The sequence below is a fragment of the Stomoxys calcitrans genome, chromosome 1 (genome assembly GCF_963082655.1).
Source record: "Stomoxys calcitrans chromosome 1, idStoCalc2.1, whole genome shotgun sequence".
NCBI classification, from domain to species: Eukaryota; Metazoa; Arthropoda; class Insecta; order Diptera; family Muscidae; genus Stomoxys; species Stomoxys calcitrans.
Window position 1 is genome coordinate 3753971 of NC_081552.1, and position 24031 is coordinate 3778001.

Consider the following 24031-nt stretch of genomic DNA (forward strand, 5'->3'; position numbering starts at 1 on the left):
GGGTATATTAAAGCGTACATGAGCAGAGAATATGCGAAGAAAAAGACAACAACAAAGAGAATGTAAAGTTCAAGAAAAGGATGAAATAAACTTGTTTTATTTGCATTTTGAAAAATATTGACCCTAACAACCCGCAAAAATCTCGTAAGAAAAATCTGTCATCTTAATACCGCCAAAGCTGGCCGGCTGTTAACAACGAAAAACGGCGCGAAAAAGAAACATACACAAAATCAGAGTTGCACTAATCACTGATTTTGACAGATAGTGCACTCAATATTTTGTTGTTGGGCAAATGCCACTACCTGCAAATGAATATATTTGATTTTGGCGAAAGAAATCCAAAAAATCAAATGTGGTAAGCTTGTCAACCACCGAAAGAACGACTTTCGGAAAATTTTCCGCAAAAAGAAAGTAGTATTCAATTACAAGTAGTGGCAGTTGCCCAACAACAAAATATTGAATGCTCTTTCTGTCAAAATCAGTGATTAGTACAAATCTGATTTTGAGCATTTTATTAGGTCGCACCATTTTTCGTTGTTTGTGTGTGTGTAATGGTTCGTAAAGCTAGCCATAGACGAACGATAAATTCGAGCAATTTGTTGGGTTTGTGGTCGCGTTTTTACGTCTGTGGGGTAGTTTGCGAACAAATTGCAAGTTTTTGAAAATTTTCAAAAACTTGCAATTTGTTGGCAAACAAATCATACGTGTGTGGGCTACTGCGCAAATTTTAAGCCATTTTGCCATTTCAGTTGCTCTTCAACCATTGTAACGAAAGGTCGTGTAGTGCACACAAAAAATGGCAAGCAAAGACTTTATGATAGAATTTTTTGATGTGTTAAAAAATGAAAATGCCATTTGGCAAACAAAAAGTGAAAAATATAAAGACAAATTAGAAAAACAAAAATCATGGGAAAAACTCGTAACAAAATGGAAAGAGGTTGATAAATATGCTTTTTATAATCCCTTGGAGTAAGCATTTCCATATTTTTGAGCGTTGCTACATGGGAATGCTTTTTTCTTTCGAGCAGCCACTCTTCACTCCATTTTCTTTTTCTTTTTTTTTCGATTTTTTTCTTTTCTTGTTTTTTATGTTCTATGTCGAAACATGTATATATAATTAAAAGCGCAGCTGCATCAGCCGCTGCATCGTCGCACATGTTTTTTTAAGTTTCCTATCAAAAGAAAAAAAGAAAAGAAAAGCACAAACCGAAGTTCAAACACAAAATGAACATCATCCGCTTCGTAGCATATGCTTACTCTTCAACGTCAGCCGAATTATGATTTGTTCGAGCGTGTGTGGAGAAACGGTATGCAATAAATCGCAGCAATAAATTTGCAAATCACACCAACAAATCGTTCGTCTATGGCTAGCTTAACTATAATACACACACACAACCAAAACAAGTTGACAGATAGTGTACTTCGCAAGAAAAAATTGTACTCAGCTGTTTGCGGTGTTTATACCATGTTTCCATTAAAGGGCAAAACAAGATTTGCTACGAAATTTCGCAATCCTCGAGGTTTGCTACGAGGTTTCCCATACATTTTTGGTTCGAGATAATCTCTTCAAGTGGCGAGGTTTGCTCAAGATTGTGTTCGAAAAATTGGGCAACGCAAATTGACATGCTACGTGGTGCAAAAAAAATTAACATGTGTACGAAGAAATAGAAAAGGAGTTGGAGGAGCTTCAAGGAATTGTAGTAACCATCCAGGAAATTAACACAAAGTTGCACAATTTAACAAAGTAAGTAAGTATTTACTCATTGCATGTGTTTGCTCTTTTGATAGTCACAATTTTTTTAGCAATGAGAAAAAGAATATTGGCTCATCTGGAGGATCACCATCATCATGGCCATTGTACCAAAAAGTACATGACGTACTTGGCCCTTTTCGGAAATATAATCTTGAGGATGTTGTCTAAGACACCATATCAGGTTTGTAAAATAGGACATTAGACCTGACCAATTCCGCGCCAATTATGCCTCTCATAAGTTGTCTACATTGAGTGCAACAAAACTTATTCAAGAAGCAATCCAAATAAATAACTATTGTACTACCCTTTTCCATAACTGCGAATGATTGAGTGTCCATTATTAGCTTCGACAGAGGGAACACCAACCGCTTGTGCATCTTATTGTGACCTACTCCCCTCTATAGCTTTAGCAAAACCGGAGATAATCAAGAATATTTGTGTCCCCTTTTTAGAATTATTTCCGATTCGATTAAGCTATGTCCGTCTGTCTCTCCATGTTAATTTGTGTACAAAGTACAGTTCGCAATTTTTATCCGATCGTCTTCAAATTTTGTACGGGCATCTTTTTTGGCCTAAAGACAAAGGCTATTGAAATTGGAAAAAATTGCTTGAGATTCGGATAAAGCTCCCATATATATATTCGTCCGATTTGGACTAATATTGCAATAATTTGGTCATTTGTTAACCGATTCTCACGAATCGCAAAAATAGCAAACATATTCTTTTATAACTCTCGGTATTGCCATTAAATTTCACAGAAATCGGAACAGATTCAGATATAAAAGAAGAAAAACAAAATGTTTTTGATTTTCCAAACTTGGATTTGTACATTAGGGTGGATCATATAAGAAAATTTTTAGAGTTGTACTATATACATTAGACATATATAATAATATTAAAAAAAGTAGTGATTTTTCAGATACAAACTTGCCATCAGAAAACGAACCTGTGGAATACAGTGAGATGAAATTTTTAGATTTGGAATTTGAAATTCAACGGAAAATGATTTTAAAGAAATTTCTCACTGCTCTCTCGTTGGATAATGCCTCTTCAACTCCCCGGAACAAATATTTGAAAAAATTGAGAAATTAGAACATGAGGAAGAAAAGATAGAGCTGAACAAAAAAGATGGGAAGAAAAAATGTACAAGTTGGAGTTAGAGAAATAGGCATGTGAAACATGTAAAAAGGGCAGGTTGGAGAAGACCTTCATGCTGTGATGCTTGAATGTGAGACGACTCTCCAACTGAAGGAGAACGCAATGGCGGCCTTCTCGTATATTGAGAGGACATTTAACAACGAGGAGATGGGTCGACAGTCACCGCCCTGAGTCGTACGGGGAGACAGAATATGGCCATGTTTCCCTTCTGGACACTATGGATGCGGTGGGCAGACTGAAGAGGGATTTATGAGACAGGGACTGGTTTGGGACTATACTGCGACACACACAACATTTCAGGGAGCGCAATGTGCCATAACGATAGACGCAAAAGAAATTTTGGGAAGGAATTTACAGTTTTCGAAATCAGTTGTGGTTGATGATGTTGCAGCCACATTTCTATCGCCTTGCCACATCGAATATCACAGGCACTCAGTATTTAAGCAAGAGCCGTTGCCGCCCGGCCTCTCACGGAGACTCTCCCTTCGATACCGTTGATTGTCCGCGACTTCAATTGCAGCTATTCCGTATACAAAGACTTTCACTAATCGCAACCTGTGGACTCGCCCGGTAGCTCTCAGCTGATCTTCTCGTAATAACGATGAACACCAAACAAATTGGAGCTCAGAGTTTCAACTGATGTGGTGCTTATAATCATCGAGTACTGGGTCGAAATCAGTATATGTATATGGCGGCCCTCAATGCCGTAGGCTCTAGTACAGTGAGGTCGAAGTGCGTGGAATCCCTGAATAGACCTCAGTTTCACGACATAGTGATAACATGTTGACAAATGCAAATCACTTGAATCGTAGCTAAACCCTGTTTACACTTCTCTTTGAATCCGGATTTAATGGCTCCATCATCTGTTTCCCTTTATGAAATCAGCTTACGAGAACCTTAAATCCGGATTTAATGACCAGTCTAAACGGGGTTTAAACAGCTTTTGGAGATTATCTAAAATCAAGTGAATTTGGGCTCTGGTGTAAACATGGTTTAAACGAGGTTTAAGGGTGGTACTTCGTTCTTTTTTCGTAATAATTTTCCCCGATTACTTTTTTAGATAATAGATCTTAAGGGAAAAAACTTGCTAAATTCATACATTCATGACTTATTATAAAAATTTGATTAACACTTTTATTTTATCATTGATATTTGTGCAGTGTTTCAAAAAAGTAATCACGAAAAACATGGGTTTTCAACGATGACAAACGAACATAGTACCAGCCATTAAACAAGATTTTAGCTGTGTTCGGAAACTCAAAAATTTGTGCAAATTTGCACAAATTTTTACTAGAAGTCGCGCAAGAGAGTGCAAATTTTGACAGTTCAAAAATAGAGAACCTGCTAATTTCTACAGGGACTTTTTTTGCCAGCAGAAATTTGCAATTTTGAGCAGATGTTTTGTAAAGGTCAGCTGTTTTATAAAAAGCAGTCGTTACATGAAAATACAAAAGCTAACGGCAAAATGGATCAAAAAGGCAGAGGTAAGTAAAAAATATAAATCTTGTTTATTGGGTATTGTTAGATTTGTTTCATTTTTATTTACTTTTAATGAAGATTCATGGCAACAGCTAGTGTTCAGTTACAGAAAACTCGACAAATGAAGTTGTAATTTTACCTCAAGTCGGTTGTAAGTGCAAAATTTGCGGAATTATTTGGAAAATCTTGAAAAATTACAACAGACACCAAGAAAAGAGCAATTATCGGTTTCTTAAGTGTTTTGATGGATTCATCCTCATTGGAGAGCTACGATGAAACCAACACCGTTCCTTTGAATTTGTTAAAGAGGGAAGATGCTGCCATGGGACTGAGTGGGTCTAGTTGAGCAGTTAAGCAAGTGACGCATAGTTTGATTAGAAAAAATTAGTGAAAATTAGACTGCCAATTGTGAACAAATACAGATATCTTCAATGATAACAAAGTCTCCGTAGCCGCCACATGTCCCTTAGCCTCACATCAGTGGTCGTAGCAATTTATCTGGCCAAAATACCCAAAAGCATTAGATGGTTAGTCCAAGGTATTTTTGTCAGCACAACAAGTGTAGTTTTGTATACGGTGATGGCATGTATAGCAGCCTTCGAAACGCATGCTGATGCTAGGTGAATGGAAATTGTCCAACGAGAGGAGAGGGAGGAATAGTCTCTCATGCGTCTTGGCTACTGATGAGAGAAGGAAGATTCGTCTGTACGATTGCCCCATGCTCCTGTCCTTTTCAGGTTTTAGTAGCGGGATCAGACTGCCCATCTTTCAAACATCGGATACTATAGTAGTGTTCAGATAAGCTGAGCAATCGATAAGTAAGGCAATCGACTCTAGGCAGGTCCAGATTCTTCAGCACCAGTGTAGAGATTCTGTTGTTGTTGTTGTTGTAGCAGTGTGTTGTACACTGAAAGACTCCATCGGGCCAATTACAGACTCCATCGGCCCTATGCGATACGTACAACCGGCTTTCATGGGATTGCGCGGTAATTTGTGATGGCTGTCGTGCGGCACGGAGGTCCCGGATATACAAATAGCTCCAATTCCAGCCTCTACACTCCCGGGTCAATAAATGGACGTTTATATAAGGAAAATACTTCACATGAATCGCCAGCATTTTTTATTAAAAAATTGTTTTCCAAGCAAGCAAATAAACAAACCATAACAAAAATCAGCTATTCTTCTGCAAATTTTCACTGGAAGTTGTTCGCGTACTTTTGCTTGCAAATTTTTTAAAGAGTAAAATGGCTCTTACTCTCCTGCAAATTTTTACTGACAAATTTTTGCTGGAAAAATACGCGAACAAACCTTTTTAATTGCTCTTTTTGTTTTTCTTCGTTTGTGTATGGTGCAAATACCCCTTTATTTATACCTATTTCGTTAAGCACAGAGTTGATGCCAGATTGAAAGCGGCGAAATATAACGAAACCGTCTGACATTTCTCTACTTCCGACAGCGCAACTGTCAAATTCTTTCTTTTTCGTATTTTTACGATAGTTGTTTGGTGTAAGTTTTTCTAGTGAATTTTAAATCAAGAAACATCGCAATTTACAAGGACAGACAAACTAAATATGAGTTATGACCGCTTTGCAACTTATCCAAGTTATATGGGAGTGATAAAATTTAAGGAAAACTCTTGTTGGCAATGTGAAAATTAACTACAGTGCTAAAAGTACCGCTCCTATCGTTTAGTGACTGACAAATAAACAAATATAAGACAGTCTGTGCGCGTTGTGTTAGAAATACATTTAAAGTTTGATTCATCTGTGAAATTTATTACACATAAGCAAGTAAATTTTATAGTAAATAATAAAATATTTTCCCATTCTTGCTTTCTTGCAGTGAACACAACAAAGCACACTCACAATGAAGTTGAACAGGTTCGTGTCGTCTTCCCGCAGGAAGAATCGCAAGCGCCATTTCCAGGCCCCTTCCCACATTCGCCGGCGTCTTATGTCCGCTCCCCTATCGAAGGAGTTGCGCCAAAAGTACAATGTCCGTTCTATGCCCATTCGCAAGGATGACGAAGTGCAAGTTGTTCGCGGCCACTTCAAGGGCAATCAAGTAGGCAAAGTTGTGCAATCCTACCGTAAAAAGTTCGTTGTTTACATTGAGAAGATTCAACGTGAAAATGCCAATGGTACCAATGTATATGTGGGTATTCATCCCTCCAAGTGTTTAATTGTCAAATTGAAATTGGACAAAGATCGTAAGGCCATTTTGGAGCGTCGTGGCAAGGGACGTTTGGCTGCTTTGGGCAAGGACAAGGGCAAATACACCGAAGAGACAGCTGCTGCCCAGCCAATGGAAACCGCCTAAGCCCATTTATTATAGTAGTTCATCAAACAACAAAAACAACAACCAAATTGAAAAACATCAATATCAAGACCAACAACAAACTTGATAACAATAATGTCGGATTATGGTGGCATGGAAGGATAAAGTCCGTGACTTGCTGCCCAGGCCACCGTTTTTATTACGATCTTGTGATTGTGGAGTGTTTTATTTTTTATTAAAATAAAAAACCCTTAAAATAAAGAAAGCTTAAAATTTGTTTTATAAAATTAAAAGGTGTAACAATTGGGTCGTGATGTGTTCTATTGTAGAAGGAGGATTAGTTATAGCAAACAGACAGTGGAAAATGAAATAAAATGTAAAAACTATTTCAACGGTAAGTTGTCGTTGTTGTTGTACACTGAGGTGGCAGCCCTTGCCGATGAAGAACTCCATCGGGTCAATCCGGTACGTACAACCGGCTGCCATGGGATTGTGCAACGGTAAGTGTTTTGTATACAAGCAAGTGAAACCTAAGACAACATCTTTGGCTCTGATTTGTTTATTTTGGTTTACGAGCCCCTCACCTATCTCCTTGAAACTGATATATTATGAGTAAGCTTGGTGGGCTGATTCCAACAATGTAAACAATTTTCTCGAGAAGTTAATCGTTCTTGAGAAATACGCCCACAAAGGGACGGTCAAAAGTTGCTATATCTCTGTTTGTTCTTTTCGAAGAGATACTAAATTTTTGTGCAAAAAATATTGAAAAAGTTTAAAGAAAATTTCGTTAAACATCAAAAAGTGAACCATACCAGTAGTTTTTCCCATTCCAATGAAAAGCCCCTTTCCAGACCTTTCCTTTCCTTTACAATAATTCATACATATTTTGCAATAAAAATATTTTAAGAGAAAAAATTGACCTGTCTTCACTGTCGGACATATGAGAGGAGAAAAGCTTACGCCCGGCCGTCTGCCATCAGACTTACTTAGACGTTTTTGTCAATTGTGATGTCACAGGAACAGAAGAAGGAAGATGCCTTCTAGTTCCTACCGTTGAACCATCCAGATGGCTTTAAAAAGCCCAATAACTTACGAATGTTCACATCCGCTAAATCAGACAGGTTCTCAAAGAAATCAGAACCTAAAGTGGAACTCCTTCGTGCGGGACACACACACAGAAGGTGTTCTATAGTCTCTTCTTAGATGTTCCTGCAGCTTCTGCAAAAGTCGTTGCTGGCAACCTTTAATCTGTCTTGTGATTGTTTTCCGATTAGACAGTGACCTGTCATGACGGATACACTGACTGAGAAGTCTGTTCTAGCCAATGATAGCAAAGCAATAGACTACTTCAAGTCTAGATTAGGTCACATAGTTTTGGAATGCTCACAGACCCTTCTTTGTAACCATCTATCATTCGTTGTCCTTCGGGCCTGGTCCTGAAAACTTAGCTTACATGGCGCTAGAGCCATACCCACAGATTCCAGTGTCCCTGGAATGTGTAGGGTAGTTCCGAGTCTCGCAAACTCATCCGCTTTTCAATTCCCTGGGATATCTCTGTGGCCAGGCACCCAGAACAGGTGAATTTTGAACTATTCAGCCATCTCCTGCGACAGTCGAGGGCGGTTTTTGTGTTCAGAAATACGTTCTCCTGGGTTTTAATGGCTGCCTGGCTGTCTGAGAAGATATCTGTGTCAATCGTCGTAATGACAGTATATCTTAGCCATTCCACCACTTCCTTAATTGCAAGGATCTCCGCATGATACACACTGCAGTGGTCGGGTAACCTTTTTGAAATGATCAGTTCTAGATCATTAAAGTACACCCCAAAGCCCATCTGGTCGTTTAGTGTGGAACCATCCACATAGAAGTGGGTAGCCACAATGTCCAGAGGCTTATGCCTCTGGACATTGTGGCTACCCACTGCCGTGAGGTTAAGGGAGCTATCCCATTGGTCATGTGGCGGCTACGGACACTGTGTCATCCTTGATACAATATCCGATGTTCAAGGCAGTGTGGATTACACCCTACCAGAGCCGCTTTTTATAAAAATGACTGTACCTCTATTCCTGATAGAACCGATTGGAACTACGATATCTCTGGTAACTGAAGTTACATAGACTTCTATGTGGATGGTTCCACACTAAACGACCAGATGGGCTTTGGGGTGTACTTTAATGATCTAGAACTGATCATTTCAAAAAGGTTACCCGACCACTGCAGTGTGTATCATGCGGAGATCCTTGCAAATTCAGTGCATCAGATGGTGTCGTCCTTAGTGCGGCCATGATGCACAACGAAGCCATCCTTTGGATCCGGTTAAGTACTGAGCAGTAGGTGGATTTTGGAAGCGCCGTCCACCAGACCACAACACCATATAGCATTATAGGTCTGACAACTGCAGTATATACCCAATGCATGACACGCGGTCTAAACCCCTAACTTTGGCTAATGGCTCTCTTGCAGGTGTATAGGGCAAGAGTGGTCTTTCTTGCCCTTTCCAAAATGTTGGATTTGAAGTTCAATTTCTTGTCCAGCAAAACAACCAGGTATTTTGCGCTTTCTGTAAATTGAACATTCTCTCCACCCAAGGAGACAGGTTCCACTGTAGGCAACTTGTATCTCCTGCTGAAAAGAACTACTTCTGTCTTGCACGGACTTATACCCAGACCACTTTCGGTAGCCCACTTTGCTGTTGCACGTAGAGCTTCCTGAAGTATATCTCTTAGAGTGCTGGGAAACTTTTCCCTAACCGCAATTGCCACGTCATCAGCAGACGCGACCACTTTTACGCCTTTTTCTTCCAGAGACAATAATATATTGTTAATGGCTATATTCCAAAGTAGAGGAGACAGCACACCTCCTTGACCCATCTTTTTGGATCGCAAGCCTGACGTAATGCATCTTTTAATAAGTAAGTTATTAATAAACTTTCTTATGGTAGAGTTGATGCCTCGAAACTCCAACTCCTTCATGATTGACGTCGGTTGTACATTATTGAGAGCACCTTCAATGTCAAGAAATGCTACCATTGCATATTCCTTGACAGCGAGAAAACCCTCTATGTAGCCGACTAGGTCGTGAAGGGCTGTTACACTGGGTTTGCTTTTACTATATGCATGCTGCTGCCGCGACAGGCGATCTCCAGGGATCTTTGCCGTAAGATATGTTTCTATCAACCTCTCAAGAGTCTTCAGCATAAAGGATTACAGGCTAATAGGACGAATATCGTTCGCATTTCTTTTTAGCGTTTTCCTGCTTTCGGAATGAAAATGATCTTCGTGCCCCTCCATCCCACAGGTATATATGACATTCTGATACAAGTAGAGTATATCTCCCTAAGCCAGGGAACCAGTCTATCAGACACAGCTTGTAATTCAACCGGTGATACATCATCAGGGCCTGGCGATTTAAAGGATTCGATACTTCTTATCGCCCAAAGGATTTTCGGCTCAGATACAATTTGCCTAATGGCCTCCGATGAATGCTTATTAGTGACAACCTCTTCTGGCGCCACGTTGTCCGTTGGAGAATTTCCCGGGAAATGTGTATCAACGAGTAGTTCTAGTGTTTCCCCACTAGACATTGTCCATACATTCTCTGACTTCTGGATATACCTCACCGTAATAGGTCTCGAGGGCAGAATCTTCCTTAGCCTAGAGGTCTCAGATGTATCATCCACGGAGCTGCAGCATTCTACCCCACCCAATCGTGTGGGGCTCTTGTGGGTTTTGCTCTGTTGAAGAGTTTTCTGCAGTCCTTCCTTAGACCAACCAGCTCTGGGGTCCACCATGGCGGTCGCTGTTTGCCCCTTGGCTTGGCACTAGGGCATGCTGACACAAGCGAGTGATTTTATTTATTTATTTATTTTATTTCATGCAATGCGAAGCCATCAGGCCTATAAATAATCACATTATGCATAAGACGTACCTTTTCTAACATCAATTAAAAATAAAAAACTTAAAAACTTAGAAAATGACAAAAAAAAGGTTTAACCTATTTAACACTTACTGAATCTAGATAAAACTAAATAACAAATAAAAAACAAATTTCTAAAAATTATAAGCAGTAACTGATTAAAAAATCCTACTCAAAAAAGATGAACGTAATAAATTAAAAAAATGATTAAAGCAAAATAAAAAAAAAGGAATACTTAAACCAAAATATACAAAAAAAATTCACAATAGTACTCTTGGCTTTGAAAACAAATTATCAAGAATTATAAACAAAACAGCTTGAAAAAAAAATAATTAAAAAAAATCACTTAACAATAAAAAAGAATTAAGCAAAATGGAAAAATAAGTAATACTAAAATCAAAAAATATATAAATTACCAATAATACGCACGATAAAAACAATCCGTTCAAGTTGTTGACAATTTGACACAAAAATAAAAAGCGCTGAAAGTGTAGACGGAGACGATTTGATAAAGATCTTGTTGAAAAACTGAAGTTTTTTAATTCCGTAGGCAACGAGTTGTACAAATGCGCAACTCTTACAAAAAAAGTACTACTTAAAAAATTATTAAATATCTACCCTGGGAAGAACCAACTGTTTAGTTCTGGTAGAATGACAAAAATTAAATTCATTAACAAGAAAAACGGGAGACCGACATTTCAATAACTTAAAAAGAAACAAAAGCAAACGATAATTAACATACGACAGGATATCACAACCGACACACATAGGGTGTTATATGAACACGACGACCTACACCGTAAACAAAACGAATCATATTGTTAAAATCGACCTGAATACGATGCATGCTCCCTTGCGACGCACTGGAGTACACCTCCAGACAATATAAAATGGCCGGCAAAACTAATGCATGCGCCAAACGCCCCCTCACAAAGAGCGGTTAATATAAACTCGTGGTATACAGGCTTCTTAAAGAAAAGTTAACCTTAGACACCACGGAACTAACGTGCCGATCGAACCGAAACCTGTCATCCAGCTGAACACCAAGACAATCAATGCTTTGCACAAATTCTATATCTACATTATTATATGTATCTAGTGTTAGATATATGATTGTGACAGCCGGAAGATAAAAAAGGGCTTTAGTTTTTGAAGCGTTAAAACTGAATCTGAAAAACATTCAAAAATCGGTTATCACCCTTAAAAAGCAATTGGATGTCATCAGCATATGCAAATGGAGTGCACCAACAATCCAGACGAGAAAAACATCATTGACAAATAACACAAAAAGAAGTGGACCTAATACTGAACCCTGAGGAACACCGCTTCTTACAGAAAGAACACTACTACATTCACCATAAAAACAAACAAACTGGCTCCTACCTGTAAGATACGAGCATAACAATGTACATGCACTGGTCGAAAATTTATAAACGGACTTTAATTTACTAAGAAGAAGGTCATAATCCACTCTGTCAAATGCCTTTTCCAAATCTAAAGACAATAGCACGCAAAATCGTGATCCACCCATGTTTGACCGGATAGAATCTGTCAAACCCAATAACAATGAGGCTGTACTCCTACCTCGCCTAAATCCACACTGGGCATCACAAATAAAACGGTTACTTTCCAAATAGCCAGACATTTGACATTTAATAACATGCTCGACAATCCTAGAACAAATAGGTAAAATAGAAATCGGACGGAACTCCTTCAGAGCGTGATAAGACTGTTTTTTTCCCAACGGGCACTATTTTGGCTAATTTCCAATCGGACGGAAAAGAAGAAATTAGCAAAATAGAATTTACAAGATGTAACAGATGACAAGACACAAGAGGATAGAGTTTCTTAAGAAATTTTAATGAGAAACCATCTACACCTGCTGCATTGGACTTAATGGCAGAAAATGCCTTATCCAACTCCCACAAATACACGTTCGGAAGCAAAACTATTATAGTCATACTCCCTGAGAGAATTACTTTGGGAGTCCAATTGGTTTCTATTAAAGTTCGTATTCAAATCCTCCACATTCAAGTCACAATCATAAGACTTGCAACTGCCAAGTCCATTGGATTTTAACAATACCCATAACAGCTATGTGATTTTATTGCCCTCAAACTGCAGTACATTCACTTCCCTTCTAAATTTTCTTATAACAGATTTGGCTTTATTCCTGGCTCTACAAAAAATTCGCCACTTAACATTGGATCTATTCTCCAAAAAAGATTTAAAAGCCAAATCTCGAAGCGATAGATAATATGAAATGAGGGGATTGCTAAACCAATCCTCACTCCTAGTCCTTGTCACCCTTTTTTTATAGGAAACGCATTATGGATAGACCCATGACAGCTACTAAAACTACTACATTGAAAATCAACGTCACTAGTGGAATACAAAGCGGAAAAATCAGTAGACGAAACAATTTCCTGCAAATCATCACAACTCAAAGCATTATAATCAACATATTCAAAGAACTGCAAAACATTAAGGACTGACACGAAAATAAACGCATAATCCGATATACTGGGACAAACAACCTGGTTAGAAACACAGACACAACTACGATCACTTACAAGAACAAAGTCGAGTAAAGAAGTAGAATTATGTACAGCACTAAAATGAGTAGGTATAGAGTTGTGGACAATTGAAACATTAAGCCGCCTACAACTTTCGCGCACACTATAAGAAGACGACAGATCAAAAAGATTATTATTGAAATCTTCCAAAATTATGACGTCAGAGTATCTCACCAAAACATCAGCAATTTCCCCGCGGAAGATATACAACACCAACAAGAACATTTCTAGAACCAAGTAAAAGTTCTACAAACAAACATTCAACAATCCCATATTGAAACAACTTTGTACTTAATAGACTTAGAAACAAACAAAGCAACACCCCCACCTCTCACACACGAACGATCATTTCTGCAACAAGAATATCCCGAAATTTCAAAACGGACCCGACGGTATACTTGGTTTTAGCCAAGTTTCGGAAACACCTACTACACTTAACAAACTGTCAACAACAACATTACTAATTTCGTTAATTTTAGATAACCTCTCAGAGAGGTTAAAAATGCGGCAATTAAAATGCCCTACACTTAAATTATCACTATAAGCAAACAATGAGGAGCGAAAAAACGAATTATCGCACATAATATTACCTAAGTTGCAAGTATTCATAACTAATAACGCTATAAGGACACAATGAAAAATTAATTGCTAATACAAAATAATAAAAATAAAAGACTAGTACGCACGAAATCCATTGGCAACGGTGCTAGCCACATTTCCATTAGCGTTGCTTGACTCAGCACTTCCAAAAAATTGATCACATTCAGTCGCACTCACTGTTTTAACGTCACCATTCAGAAACGTAAGGCACACCTTGGGAATATCTCCATTTATAAAGACGTATCTCAATATTCGCTTTTGTGACCGCATCTTACGACATTTAAAAACAAGGTTAGAGGCAGGTGCGGTAAGATGATCATTTAAATACACAAGGGAGTCAACCTCGCCACCAATACCTGATCGAGTTAAGCCTAGAATAGTTCGCCATAATCAAATCCCTGGTATGAACCGAATTGAACTTGAACAGCACAAACCTACCACCAGAAATGTAACAGCAGTGATTAATATCACTGGGGCCAACTTGCACACGGCGCATGCGGGAAATTTGTATCAATGGCTCACGAAGATTGGTAATTGATCTCGGCATGACACTAAAAAGAATGTCCGCGCGACTGAGACGTCTTTGCTGAACTGTTCCAACTGCCGTATTCTCTCACACAGCCTAGCATCAATATTAGCAATATTTTGCTGGCAAACTAGAATATCAGATTTGACATTCTGAATTGAAGCAATAGACTCATCCACCCACCATTACTTGAATATCCTGCAAACATTTCTGCATCTGCTCATGAAATTTTTGTTTCCTGGGCTCAACATAGTCATCTAAAAGCCCACGAATACAGCTGAGACGATCATCTGCTGCTTGCTCAGACAGGCCAACACCTACACTCTGCAAACCAGTAAGCAGATCAAGCGCACCACTCTGAGAATGCACCGTGTCAACAGAATTATTGGGTTGGCCAAAAAGTAATTGCGGATTTGTTAAAAAAAGCTAAAAGCTGATAACTGACAGAAGAAAGAATGCAATTACATAGTCACAAGTTGTGAAAAAATTTGTCAACGCCGACTATATGAAAAATCCGCAATTACTTTTTGGGCAACCCAATAGATTGACTGCTATTAAATAATGTTGTCCCCAAAACGCTGGAATTACCGACACCACTGGAACGCGCATCACCGGCACTATCATTAGCAATTTGACTGCTATTGGGTAATGCACCCCTCAAAACGGTGGAATTAGCAACACAACTGGAACGCGCAGAATTGACTTTATCACCACTGCACTTCTTACAGGTGAACAACAACGACTTGTTTGTTTTGATTTCATTACTAGAAATATTGATGCACTTTGTGTGGAAATTATTGGGGCAGCTAGAACACCCAATACTGTAAACACCACGAGTGATGATTTAGCCAAAAACAGGACACTTCCAGCTTTTAGGAATAGCATGTTTAACAGGTGCAGGAACCATGATTCAAAGGCGAACAATGGCAAAACAAATCAAATGAAATGCCGGGAAAACGAGGCAACACACAGCAACAACAAGAGCGCAGAGCGAGATGTAATTAGCTTATTAGGCACGAGATGCAATTAGCTTATTAGGCAGATGACAGCAGCGCAAAAATTTCGTAGATCGGACTACGATACTCTGCTTTATTTTAATATTTAATTAATTTTTCACGGAGCTCAATAACAACACTTAACTTCTCATGATTATCGATAATCGGGCCTTCGTGATCCGCTTGATATCCTCCTATCCTATGTCTATATCCTCCGTAGTTTCCACTTCCTTTTCTAGTCTAGAAGGGATAGTGATGCAGAATTTGAGCCGAAATTTATCCCAATCCGCCTTTCTTCTGTTTAGCCAATGGATCATTACTTCAGTATTTTCTGTAAGGCTGAAGCTAATATAACGATGATCAGAGAAGCTGTGGTCTTCCAACACTTCCCAGTCGCATATTCTTCCACTTATATCTTCCGATACAAAGCTAATAATTCAGAATAAAAAGGGGACTTTTTTTTATCTAATATACTATTGAATTCATGTCCAATAAAGTTTATTTTAAAATTTAATTTTACGAGTTTTTTTTACTGTTTGACCTCAGAGAGGAGAAAGACCGGCAAATTTTTTCCAATTTAGTATAAAAAGGGGATTTTTAATCTAAAATACTATTCCGTTAATCACCTTACGGTTAATACATCTAAGACCAAGGCTATTATGTTTGGATCTTATGATAACATCTGTGATTTGAATATTCAAATTGAATATGTTCATCAATTTAAATGTCTTGGCATTGTCCTCGATCCGAGACTTTTTTGTAGAGTGTGGATTTCTTTGAGAAGAATTTATGCTTCTAATATCTACTTGCCTACTTCTGTGAGGAAATGCCTTGCTCATACCCTTTTGTTGTCCCAAGTAATGTATGGCCCTGAGATCTTTCCGGTACTAACTTAATTCATACAGCGTAGATTAAACGGATCGTGAATACGATCGTGCGCTTTGTTTATAATGTTAATAGGCGTGACCACATTTCGAATTATGTGCAGCAGTTCCTAGATTGTCCATTTGATAATGTTCCATAAAATCATCAAATATGGACGACCGCTTACTCTGTACGAAAGCTTTATGTTTAGTAGGTCTACCAGAAATCCGCAATAGTGATTCCACCCAAGTGATGTCAGCAAGTGAGGACTTTGTGTCTACTTTTGGCTTTATCGCAAATTGCTGTGGCATGTGGGGAGAATGTGTAAGAGCTGTCAAATGTGACGCCAAATATTTTGGGACACTTGATGGTCGGAATCATTGCTCCAACGACCATCACAATCAGCTCAGTATTCACCTCACGAGAATTTGTAGTCAACAATGTGGCTGTAGATTTGGTTGCAGATATCTTCAGATTTCTTGAAGCGAAATATGAGGCAAGTTCGTTGAGGTACACGTTCAACCTATCGCAGATGTCAACAATGGGTGGGGGGCCTGATGCCATGATCGTGCAATCGTCCCATTTTCCAGAATTCGGGAACTATAAGAGTGTTCAAGGACAGTAGTAAGGTACTCAACTCCAGGTTAATCCAGATTCTTCAACATCAATGGAGAGATTCCGTCGGGGCCCAACGCCTTAGATGATTTGGCGCCACGGAAAACATTCGTAACTTTGCCGACGGTAAATTGTGATGGCTGTTCATCGGCTCGGAGACCACGAATACGGCGAAAGGCTCTCCTTCTTGCCCTGTCACTCTCGGGATGCACAATAACCTCGCGGATCTCTTCGGATCAGTCACGGTAAAGTGAACGAGTAAAGCCACTATTGTGAAAAATTTATTTCTTTATTGAACGAACATTTTCGAAATTTAATTATTATTATTAAAATGTATATAAAAGTGGTATAACCTGATCGGAATACGACATATATATAGTGGAATATATGTCGTATTCCGATCAGGTTTCCCATTGTCGCTTTAATTATCTTAAGTTTCATAGACTTAACCCGCCTGTCGAACAGCTGCACCCAGTGCTCTTGCTGTTGTACCACATTTGTATGTGAAGCTACGCTACGGTCCTCGTCATGCTGCATAGGTGACTATGCTCGTTCGGGTCCATTGGACCCATCGCCGCGGGAACGCTATGAGCATTTGTTATTGTAGCATTTATTAGAAGTAGAGGCTATAATCAAGCTTAAAAATTAACAAAATATTTAATATAATAATATAATGGATTATAAATGTTAGATATAGTACATACGAATACTACTAAATTACCAATAAAACAAGTAAAAGCGTGCTAAGTTCGGCCGGGCTGAATCTTATATACCCTGCACCATGGATCGCATTTGTCTAGTTCTTTTCCCGGTATCTCTTTGTAGGCCAGCAAAGGATTAAGAGAAAATAATAGCTTTGCTATTGGAGCTATATCAAGTTATGGTCCGAATCGAATAAGAATTGCATCTTTTTAGGGCTCAAGAAGTAAAATGGGGAGACCCGTCTATATGGGAGCTGTATTAGGCTATAGACATATTCAGACCATATCTAACAAGTTTTTTAAAGGCCGGATAAGAGTTGCGCCTTCTAGAGGCTCAAGAAGTCAAGATCCCAGATCGGTTTATGACAGTTATATCAGGTTAAATACCGATTTGAAAGTCATAACGAAGCACGTCATGAGAAATTTCAGCCAAATCGGATAGGAATTGCGCTCTCTATATGCTGAAGAAGTCAAAACCCCAGATCGGTTTATATGACAGAAATATTAAGTTATGAACCGATTTCAATAATACTTAGCACAGTGGTTGGAAATCGTAACAAAAAACCTCGTATAAAATTTCAGCCAAATCGGATAAGAATTGCGCCCTCTCGAAGTCAAGATCCAAGATCGGCTTATATGGCAGCTATTTCAAAACATGGACCGATATGGTCCATTTACAATCCCAACCGACCAACACCAATATTAGAAAGTTAGTGTGCTTTTGACAGACAGACAGACGTCATGACATTTTAAGTCGATCTTAAAATGTCATGACGATCAAGAATACAATATAGACTTTATGGGGCCTAAGACGAATATTTCGAGGAGTTAACAAATGACAGAATGATCAAATTAGTATACTCCCATTCAATGGTGGAGGGTATAAAAATTTAGACGTTATTAACTCGCTTTTGACATCGAGTATCACAGACACTCAAGCTGAACGCAAGTTGAACACCACGATTAACATCACATTAATCCCATGGCAACCGGTTGTACGTACCTTATAGACCCGATGGAGTGCTTCATCAGCAAGCGCTGCCGATTCATTGTACAACACCCTGCTACAACAACAACAACATGAACACCACACAAATCTGAGCTCAGAGTTTCAACCCGTGTTGTGCTCCTAGTCGTCAATTTCAGTTTTTTATCCAAAGTATTTTACCTTGTCGGAAATGTATTGGCCGTCTACGTGGCCCTCAATAAAGCTACTTTATTCCTTATTATTAGGACATGAAACCAACTATTTATCCACGTGTTCCTAAGCATATGGCTTACCCGATCCATCTTATACAATACTAAGGATTCGATCACGGTGTCAGCCCTTATCTTATTTTAAGCCCCTACGATGTCATGTACACAGAAAGAAATATGTTCATGATATTAATGATTTTGTCATAACTTGTATGAAAAAAAATATATATATTTAATTACGTCCAAATAAAACCAAATAAAGTTTAATAAATTTCAAAACAATTTCACAACATGTCATAACATTTATGAAAATTAAACTAAACTACATAATGAAAAGTTTTCATAGCATTAACATAAACAACTTTACATAGCATTTAAGAAACAAATTTCATAAAATTTATAATAATATTTATTTTGTTTGGGTATTGTTGACCTGTTTTAAAAATTCTTAAATTTTGTTGTATTGTTTCGGCTATAGGTCCATGAAAACACAAATATTTAATGTTTTTTCTTTTATTCATTCCAATATTTCGGTAGACTCCAGCTACCATTTTCAAGGCTAGATGGATTTAAACAAAAAAATAGAAAAACACAAACTTTAGTAAAAGCGAATCACACAATAAAAACAGAAATACAATCAGAATCTTTCACTAACTATTACATTAAATGAGTTGCTACACAAACTTTTGTCTGTTGGCAACTGAATGTTCTCTTCTGCCGTGCTTGTTGACTGTGTGACGATATACCTTCGCGCAGCTTTCTATGTCTTTTTTGAAATTCATTCTCTCGTCAGGTGGATGATATGCAACATCTCGAAAGTGAATCGTCTGTAGTTGTTCTCTTGAGCCAAGATGCCCACGTCGTTGAAGTTTGGCTAATGACCAGTCAATGCACAGTGTGCTGCTAGAGCAGTTTTTTGCTCGATTTGTTTATCCTTGGCTTTCTGGTCAGATTTATGTCGTCTACATATTTTGTCAATATCCTAGGTTTTACCATTTTGTCAAATGTGTCAATCAGAAGTTCCTCCATTACAATGTCATCAATAATGGGTGAAGCGGGGGATCCCATTGGCATTCCTCTAAGCTCTTCATACAGCTTGTCATCGTATTTAAAATATCTGCTGTCCTTAATGAAGAATGTTAGTAATTCTTTGAAAATTGCCCGTGGTATATTGGTATATTTCTCAATCTCTTCCCATTTATTTTCAATTATCCGAAGTGCCAAATTCATTGGAATACTTGGAAACAATGACACCACGTCAAAAGATACTAAAACTTCGTCATTGTCTATGGTCATATTTTTTCGCTTTAAAATCCACAGCGTCTTTAACATTATATTTGGAATCCTTTGTGATATTTTTCAGAATATTCACTACGTACTTACCCTCCTAATGCTGGAGACATTTGAGAGGTACTATGCCATGTACGACACCTCTCTCCAAAGAGGTGTCGCACTGCGGCACGTCGTTTGGACTCGCCTATAAAAAGGAGGCTCCCTATCATTGAGCTTGAACTTGAATCGGACTGCACTCATTGATATGTGAGAAGTTTGCCCCTGTTCCTTAGTGGAATGTTCGTTTCCAAAAATTGCAAATTGCATTTACTTACATAGATGATAGGACGGTGCGTTTATTAATGAGCATATTGGTCTCAACGGTGTACCCTCTCTATGGATCTTTGGGAGTCCATATATTCGAGGGGCCAACGCGGTCCTGCTGGTCAATTTATTCTTTTTCTGGATATTTATGAGGTTCAAATTGTAAAGTTTATCCACCAATTTGTTGTTCCTTGTCTGTAGCTTAGATGTTGGGTCAATCTTTAACCGCCTATACATACACATATCGTTTATTATTGCCTTCATTTTATTCTCGTAGTCATCTTTGTACAAAGCCGACGCCTTATTGTATTTGTGTTCCACAGTTGAAAAAATATTGCTCACGGTTACGTTTTTTGTATAATTTTGATGGTCTTTCAATGGCTTCCACTTTGCAAATTATGTACCAAGTTTTTACGCTTCAACACCTCCAGTTCCGGATGCTCCTAAAAAAGTAAAGATGTGTTATTAAATAATAAAATTCTTATGAAATATCGCGTATCCTCTTTTATTTCATGTTAGAAAACTTTTTTTTGGCACGTTTCACTTCACTGGAAAGTTCAAACACACCCAATATCTTTAAGATTATACGTAGAATAAAAAACGCGGACATTGTGCAATTATAGAAGGCAGCGTTACTTGCCCAACAACAACAACGAAATCAACGATGCAACCATGTGTGGATGGGGGTAGAAATTCCCATTCATCTGTCTAAACTTCTGTACACTTTTAAAATAACATTCTAGTTTTTATTTGCATAGCACGTGCAGCATCCAAAAAATTAAAAGCTTTGTGATTACAAACGTATAAATTATAATTTCGTGGATAGTTCGGCTTGAGGTCATGTACAATTATTAAAAACAGATGTCGGCGTTTTTTTTTATTAATTGTTTTATTTTAAATTTTTCCATTATTTCGATTACCGCCGGTAATCTTCATCAGGGAATGGATAACTAAAAAGATTATAGTAACATAAAACAGAATTTAACAAAAGCACAGAAACATAATATGAATTTGATTAAAATTTAACGTTTGAAACAGAAATTAAATTTTAAAACAAGTGAACTTATTTCTTACACCACACAAGAATGAATAAAGCTTATTGTCTATTGCTTATATTTTTGTATTAAGTTTCTATACTTTGGTGCACAGTGGTGTGTATCCGTTTTGTAGTTCATACGTTCGGCAGCTGCGGTGTTAATTATGTGCAGCATTTCTAATGTGTAGCTTCTTTTGTAGTTAGGTTCTTGGGCTAATATCTTGACGTCCTTGAAATTTTGTACATGGACCTCAAGCCGAACTATCCACGAAATCAACAATCAAAAATGTCAACAATACACAAAATGTCAACAATACACAATATAAAACGTACAAATTTTAAATTAAAACATTAAAAATGTGAAAAAACAAATGGAATTTTGAAAAACGTTAAAATTTAAACAAACCATTTGACCTAAAGGTTGGTACTATATTCGATTTTCGCGGTGAAGCTCCATATAAAATATTGATGAAAAGTGTTAATTTCGTTATAATTTGTTTTTTCATTTAGGGGAAATTTTCATTTCACGAACGCCCAAAAGAGCACAACACTGTCGCTGCGCAACAGGACGTTTTGGTACGTAAAATAAACGCGATCGCCAAACTTTTTAATGTAACTAAGTGTTTGTTAGTATAAGTGATCTTGCTCACATGTATTTACTCGGGGTGGAAAAAAATATTATTGTATAAAAACATAATGTTTCTTTCATAACAAGCTATTGTAATACATACGTATTACATGTGTTCTTTTGGTCTTGCTATTACAACAAATTTTTTTTATACAAGTGGAAGATGCTTGCAAAGGCTTTTGGAAAGTTGTGCTTATTTATCTAATACATACGAAAATACTACAAAATTTTGTTATTTTTACAAATAAAAGCTGAATGCGATTCATTTTAAATAGTTTTGTGTTCCATTATTTATTAATTTCGAGGGGGTGGGTTTTGGTTGAAATTGCAACAACATATATGAATTTGAGTACGGTCCACACACTAATATTTGTGTGTAAGCAGCTGATAAATTGGTTGGTGCCATATTAATTTTTATACGTAAATGGCAACATTTTGGCCAAAGAAACCCAAAAAAATCAAATGTGGTAACCTTGCCAAACCACAGAAAAAACGATGTAGGGAAATTTTTCCAAAAAAAAAAAAAAAACGTAGCACCAGCCAAGACATATTTATTTACAGGTAGTGGCAGTTGCCCAACAACAGAATATTGAGTGCACTATCTGTCAAAATCATTGATTAGTGCAACTCTGATTTTGTGTATGTTACTAGCTCGCGCGATTTTTCGTTGATGGTGTGTTATGATTCTTAACTATTGGGTTGCCCAAAAAGTAATTGCGGATTTTTTAAAAGAAAGTAAATGCATTTTTAATAAAACTTAGAATGAACTTTAATCAAATATACTTTTTTACACTTTTTTTCTAAGCTGATAACTGACAGAAGAAAGAATGCAATTACAGAGTCACAAGCTGTGAAAAAATTTGTCAACGCCGACTATATGAAAAATCCGCAATTACTTTTTGGGCAACCCAATATAATATATACACACACAACCAAAACTCGTTGGCGGATAGTGTACTTCGCGAGAAAAAATTGTACTCAGCTGTTTACGGTACAGTACCTGGTGATTATGTCATGGTACCAGCCTTGAGAGTTTATTTGGATACAACTCTGAAGTTGCAATATTTCGTAAGCTGGGCATGTGACTTAACCTTCTTTAGTAAACACTGTTGCTTACTTTTCTTGTCTGTGTCTGACATTCAGAACGTGATTGTGAAGCCTGTGTAGGCATTCCATATTTCGAAATGTAGAATGATTGTAAACTAGTGTAATTAAGAGAAAATTAAAATATAATTTGCACAATATAAGTAATATGCAAGACATTATGCTTATAAATAAAAAAATCTATTTAATATTGCCACTTTGCCACATTTAAGAATCTTCGCATTGAAGGGGATTTTTGTCCCCTCCACGATTCTATGATTTAGATTGAAGACCAATTTGTTGATTTTAAATTTTTGTTGTTCAGCACAACAAATTGCTGTTAATTTGCATTTTTGCCTACAAGTAAGTTGAGATGTGTGTTTTCCCACAGCTGTGCGCTCATGAAATACTAGCGCACGTGGCTATTTGCCCCCCCAACCAGCCTGCTCAAATGTGTCTAGAATCTTATACGTATAAATAGGAGTTTTTTTTTAATGTAGTAACAATTATATTTTACATTTTAAATAAATTTTCTTTTAAACTTACATTCAAATATTGGCTTTTGTAACTCACTAAATGCTTCTATTTTTCGTAAATTTCTATTTTAGTGTAGCATAGTTACTATATGTAGTATCCCTGCAAACATTTGGAAGTGACTTTCTCACTCCCTCCCTGAATAGTCACTTTTTAGGTACTTTTGTATGATAGTTTGTAGAGATTTCATGATTTAAAACAAAAATATACATTACAGTCGGAATTCTATCATTCATGTTTCGCTAATTAGTTTCTCAAAATCAACTGTTATTGCTACAAATTTAAAAATAGATTTTTTGTTGTTGTTTTGTACGCTGACACAAAAAACCCCACACAAGAGAATGTATATTTACTTAGCCTTCTGTAATGAAGAAAGGCACAGAGCGATAGCATACGCCTCACAATCGTAAGGTTTGCCTGTTCAAATCCCAGGCAGGGAAACTCATTGCAAATAAAATGTTCGATTATTAATCTTGATTTGGAAAAGAAATAAATTAG

The 24031-nt window shown here is 37.5% G+C and overlaps 2 protein-coding genes across 2 annotated transcripts; both read left to right on the forward strand.

Annotated features, from left to right (window-relative positions):
• Nucleotides 1-1655: 1655 nt before the first annotated feature.
• Nucleotides 1656-2076, forward strand: LOC106084739 (uncharacterized; the record flags this gene model as incomplete). The annotated part of the gene is made up of 2 exons (XM_059360825.1): nucleotides 1656-1744; nucleotides 1804-2076. Coding segments are annotated over 2 exons (207 nt in total), but the record flags the coding sequence as incomplete, so codon positions are not given.
• Nucleotides 2077-5792: 3716 nt separating this feature from the next.
• On the forward strand, nucleotides 5793-6932 carry LOC106084731 (large ribosomal subunit protein uL24). Its single transcript, XM_013248633.2, has 2 exons — nucleotides 5793-5896; nucleotides 6233-6932. The coding sequence occupies exon 2, from the start codon at nucleotides 6257-6259 to the stop codon at nucleotides 6707-6709; it is 453 nt and encodes a 150-aa protein (XP_013104087.1). The 5' UTR covers nucleotides 5793-5896; nucleotides 6233-6256; the 3' UTR covers nucleotides 6710-6932.
• Nucleotides 6933-24031: the final 17099 nt, after the last annotated feature.